We start from the raw sequence: 6,000 nt of genomic DNA on the forward strand, positions 1-6,000 counted from the left end.
TGACACTGAGCCTGGAGCAGGGCCAGGACACTGGGTCTCAGACGGATCTGTCACAGGGGAGGGGGGGAGGGGGGGGGGGGGGGCTGTGTGTGTGTGCAGTACAGCTCTTTCTTTTCCCAGGTCTGTTCCCCTCTAGAAGTTATAGCATACAGTTAGTATTGTGGCATCAAACAGCGGTCCGCGGTACATGGTAAAGACCTATCCTAGATCCCGTATGCTATAGAATGGAGAGTATTCATATCAATGGCTGTTTCTTCAATGGTGACAATGGACATTCTCCCTTCACCCCCCCCCCCCCCCCCCCCCCCCCGTCTTAGTTTTTTACAGTATGGTAAAAACAATAGGATTATATGGACCATTAGGCCTACCCCGTGACAACAACATAGGATAGAAACAGAGTGGGTCATCATGACCCTTAACCTCTGACTTCTCTGCGCTACGAATCCCGATAGCAGGATCACTTTCCTAAACAACCGCTAGAATTGCAGGGCGCCAAATGCAAAAATATAAAAAAATAATCATGCAATCACAAGTGAAATATACCAAAACACAGCTTAGCTTGTTGTTTATCGTGTCAAAGTTTGGAAAGAAATCCAAGCTTTTGTGAGTGTAGCAATCAATGCTACAACAGCTAGCCCCGAATTAGCATGGTCACGAAAGTCAGAAAGCAATAGAATTAATCGCTTACCTTAGATAATCTTCGGATGTTTGCACTCACGAGACTCCCAGTTACACAATAAATGTTCTTTTTGTTTGATAAATATTACTTTTATAACAAAAAAACGCCATTTGGGTTGTGCGTTATGTTGAGAAAACTACAGCCTCGTTCCGGTCCTGAAAGGAAGAAGAAAAATCCCAAACGTATCAGATTAAAAAATATTACTGAAAATATTTATAATCATGCAATCACAAGTGAAATATACCAAAACACAGCTTAGCTTGTTGTTAATCCACCTATCGTGTCAGAGTTCGAAAATATACTTTACAGCGAAAGAAATCCACGGCTTTTGTGAGTGTAGCAATCAATGCTAGAACAGTTAGCCTTATATTAGCTTGGTTAGCTTGGTCACGAAAGTCAGAAAAGCAATAAAAATTAATCGCTTACCTTAGATAATCTTCGGATGTTTGCACTCACGAGTCTCCCAGTTACACAACAAATGTTCTTTTTGTTCGATAAATATTACTTTTATCACAAAAAAACGCCATTTGGGTTGCGCATTATGTTCAGAAAATCAAAGCCGTGTTCCGTTCGACGATTCCAAAAAGTATCCGTAATGGTCGTAGAAACATGTCAAATGTTTTTTATAATCAATCCTCAGGTTGTTTTTAACAAAAATAATTGATAATATTTCTAACGGACCATAACCTATTCAATAAGAGACAAAGGGAAAATGAAGAGCTCCTCTCGCACGCACAGGAACTATTCGGAGGACACCTGACTACTTTTGAAAAATCCCGCTCATTTTTCAAAATAAAAGCCTGAAAATATGTCTAAAGCCTGGTCACAGCCTGAGTAAGCCATTGGAAAAGGAATCTGGTTGATACCCCTTTAAATGGAAGAAAGACGTTCCAGGAAACACAGATCTTTTAAAATAAATATCACTTCCGGGTTAGATTTTCTCAGGTTTTCATCTGCAGAATAAGTGTTGTTATACTCACTGACAATATTTTGACAGTTTTGGAAACTTTGGAGTGTTTTCTATCCTAATCTGTAAATTATATGCATATTCTACTATCTGGGCCAGAGAAAATGTCAATTTACCTTGGGAACGTTATTTTAAGAAGAAAACAAATCTGACCCCTAGCGCTAACAACAACACAGGTGGGTTAGTAACTAAGCAGTAGCTCGGTAGATACAAAGCAATGTGAGTAACTAGATTTTGAGGAAGCAAACAATACTTTGTATTTTTCTCACTACAGATTTTGGTTCATTTTTTCACATGAACCAGTGGAAGTCAACAAGCCGTAACCAGTAAAACAAGTGACCAGCGGCGAGCAGCAGCCCATGCAGTCAGAAAGAGCAGGTGTCCTGTAAAGTAAAGGATGCCATCTGACACTGATTCCAGCTAATACTCTGGAGCTCCTTCTCTGAGTGTCACACACACACACACACACACACACACACACACACACACACACACACACACACACACACACACACACACACACACACACACACACACACACACACACACACACACACACACACACACACACACACACACACACACACCGGGCTCCCAGCTATCTGTTTCCTTTCCTACATGGCACAGAGAGCACTATTATCCTCGGACATTACCGGGTCAGAAAGAGCGTGTCCACTGGGTAACTGAGCTATATGAAATGGAGAGGTTTGAGTGGCGGTAAGAGGAGGGCGTAGGAGGAAGATTGTCCCAGTAGTGTCAATGTCAGCAGTAGGTAAAGTATAGTGCTCTTAAAGTGGACTTTGATACGGATCATTAGGCTTCCATCCTGTTAAGATCTGTGGGATTAAATCCACTAATGTTAATATCCTTCATTCGATCTACACAGCGACACTCTGATAGTGTAAAACAACCCGAAGCCTCTCTGTGTGTGTGTGTGAGAGAGAGATAAGGAGAGAGATAATGTAATGAGAGTGAAAATGGGGAGAAAGATGGAGGGGAAAGAGAAAGAGATATACAAAGAGGAGGAGGAGGCAGAAATCCATTAGAGCAGTAGATGTGTGTATACTTTGTGCCGTAGCAGACACACACACACACACAGATTAAGCAGCCATTTTCTCTACACCATTCATCTCTCTCAACACTGTTGTCTCTTTCCAGTAATTACTTTGGACCTTCTGAACTCTACTGATGTGTCTCATCTCCTCCACAGTGTGTGTGTGTTGTTCCCACACATCACCATGTAGCCATTACCTTCTACTGTCTCTGTAGCAGATAGCTCATTACATCACTATGTGGGTGTGGATTGGGGAGAACAACGTGATCTCTCTGGGTGAGTCGGTAAAGATGACCAGTCCTTCATCGCGTTCCCATTAACCAAGCTGTTTACAGAGAACTCTGCTGGATGAGAGAGGCATGAACGAGGGATGAGAGGGGCTGGAACAGTCAGCACTGTGGCGTGCATAGAAAGTGGGTGGAACGTGACCCTCATCAGTCACAGCGAAGGAGTGGAAAGGAGCGAGAGAGAAGGGCCCTCTATCTCGTGACTCACCGCTTTTATCGCCTTCCTCACCCCTCTCTCTTGTGCCTCACCCCTCTCCACCGTACCCTTCTCTCCCCTGCCCTTGAGAAGAGAGTCAGTTTTGAGAGACACTCAACAAATGGCAGCTCGATCATATCCCTATAAGTAAACTAAGTGGTCGGGATGTGTCCTTTGACATGAGAGAAGAAGTATGTGTTCATATACAGTGTCATGCAGCAGGTGCTGGGGTCTCACGTGACATAGTGTGTATGTTTTTCTCAGTGAAGCGTATTCTAACTCGCTCTATTTTTCCCATCTCCTCTCTCTCTCTCTCTCTCTCTCTCTCTCGCTCCCTCTCCCCCTCCCCCTTTCTCTTATAGTGGCCTTGACAGAGGCGTACTTCAAGGCCCAGAGAAAATTCACAGACGACATCGACTGGTCCTACACAGGTCAGTAGAGTTACATGAACAGTATGCATGCCGTGGGGTATTCAGGTTTGGAATTACAGTGGGGGGGGGGCTAGGGGGCTGAAATACCAATGTGAGCGTAGGTCACCCCCAACACCAATGTGAGCGTAGGTCAACCCCAACACCAATGTGAGCGTAGGTCACCCCCAATGCCAATGTGAGCGTAGGTCACCCCCAAGAAACTTCGGGCAACCTCAAGAGTCGATGTACAGTCGTGGCCTAAAGTTTTGAGAATGACACAAATATTAATTTCCACAAAGTTTGCTGCTTCAGTGTCTTTAGATATTTTTGTCAGATGTTACTATGGAATACTGAAGTATAGTTACAAGCATTTCATACGTGTCAAAGGCTTTTATTGACAATTACATGAAGTTGATGCAAAGAGTCAATATTTGCAGTGTTGACCCTTCTGCAATCTGCCCTGGCATGCTGTCAATTAACTTCTGGGCCACATCCTGACTGATGGCAGCCCATTCTTGCATAATCAATGCTTGGAGTTTGTCAGAATTTGTGGGTTTTTGTTTGTCCACCCGCCTCTTGAGGATTGACCACAAGTTCTCAATGGGATTAAGGTCTGGGGAGTTTCCTGGCCATGGACCCAAAATATCAATGTTTTGTTCCCCGAGCCACTTAGTTATCACTTTTGCCTTATGGCAAGGTGCTCCGTCATGCTGGAAAAGGCATTGTTCTCCACCAAACTGTTCCTGGATGGTTGGGAGAAGTTGCTCTCGGAGGATGTGTTGGTACCGTTCTTTATTCATGGCTGTGTTCTTAGGCAAAATTGTGAGTGAGCCCACTCCCTTGGCTGAGAAGCAACCCCACACATGAATGGTCTCAGGATGCTTTACTGTTGGCATGACACAGGACTGATGGTAGCGCTCACCTTGTCTTCTCCGGACAAGCTTTTTTCCGGATGCCCCAAGCAATCGGAAAGAGGATTCATCAATCCCTGTACCTTTTGCAGAATATCAGTCTGTCCCTGATGTTTTTCTTGGAGAGAAGTGGCTTCTTTGCTGCCCTTTCTTGACACCAGGCCATCCTCCAAAAGTCTTTGCCTCATCGTGCGTGCAGATGCACTCACACCTGCCTGTTGCTATTCCTGAGCAAGCTCTGTACTGGTGGTTCCCCGATTCTGCAGCTGAATCAACTTTAGGAGACGGTCCTGGCACCCTGAAGCCTTCTTCACAACAATTGAACCGCTCTCCTTGAAGTTCTTGATGATCCGATAAATGGTTGATTTATGTGCAATCTTACTGACAGCAATATCCTTGCCTGTGAAGCACTTTTTGTGCAAAGCAATGATGATGGCACATGTTTCATTGCAGGTAACCATGATTAACAGAGGAAGAACAATGTTTCCATGCACCACCCTCCTTTTGAAGCTTCCACACTGTTATTCGAACTCAATCTGCATGACAGAGTGATCTCCAGCATTGTCCTCGTCAACACTCTCACTTTGGTTAACGAGAGAATCACTGACATGATGTCAGCTGGTCCTTTTGTGGCAGGGCTGAAATGCAGTGATTAAGTTTTTTGGAGATTCAGTTCATTTGCATGGCAAAGAGGGACTTTGCAATTCATTGCAATTCATCTGATCACTCTTCATAACATTCTGGAGTATATGCAAATTGCCATCATACAAACTGAGGCAGCAGACTTTGTGAAAATGTATATCTGTGTCATTCTCAAAACTTTTGGCCACGACCGTATAATGCAAACCCTGCAGGCATTTGCCTCTACTCTGCCTCTCAGTGACAGATCAGAGCATATGGTTAGAATAGTGTCATACACTACCTCAGCCCTGAACGGTGCACTAATGTTAAACCTGCTCAACACAACCAGCACTGCCGGTCTGTTCTCCACATGCTGACAGACATAGGGGATTAAGCTCAGTTATCCTAAGCCCCTACCAGGAGGGATTGCTCCATCAGTGAGATAGACCTGACTTGACTGGTCTAGCTTGTTCAAATCTAACTGTGTTCTGGTTGAGGGAAATTGAGCGAGGGCGTTTCAATTGCTCTAAGGGCCAGTCACGTTAAAAAGCGAAATAGTCAGTGAAACGTATTTTCAGGCATGAAAGGCATTTTCTTTCATGTACCGTCGTAGGATTTCCATCTTTCGTCCCAAATTGCTTGACTTAATTTCATTAGACTCTCTCTGTCAATTTGTATTCAGATAAGAAACAATTCTGCTTGTTTGGTAATAGGCATTATACTTTACATTTTCCACTCTGCTGCTCTCAAAGTTCAGGGCCCCGTCACAACAAGCTGAGTCCCAGAGAGACGGGAGAGAGACTGCAGGGCTCAAGTGTGTGCATGTTTGTGTGCATGTGTGTGCCTTTGTTTGTGCATGTGTGTATGTGCATGTG

The 6,000-nt window shown here is 44.1% G+C and overlaps 1 protein-coding gene across 2 annotated transcripts in view; it reads left to right on the top strand.

Annotated features, from left to right (window-relative positions):
• The window catches only part of LOC129838909 (receptor-type tyrosine-protein phosphatase zeta-like), a 59,481-nt gene that overhangs the window by 19,607 nt on the left and 33,874 nt on the right, over positions 1–6,000 (top strand). For both annotated transcript variants that reach the window (XM_055906177.1, XM_055906176.1), the window contains one exon: positions 3,546–3,614. In XM_055906177.1, coding sequence (XP_055762152.1) covers positions 3,546–3,614 — 69 coding nt within the window. The remainder of the gene's footprint in view (positions 1–3,545; positions 3,615–6,000) is intronic.

The sequence above is a fragment of the Salvelinus fontinalis genome, chromosome 39 (genome assembly GCF_029448725.1).
Source record: "Salvelinus fontinalis isolate EN_2023a chromosome 39, ASM2944872v1, whole genome shotgun sequence".
Lineage (NCBI taxonomy): Eukaryota > Metazoa > Chordata > Actinopteri > Salmoniformes > Salmonidae > Salvelinus > Salvelinus fontinalis.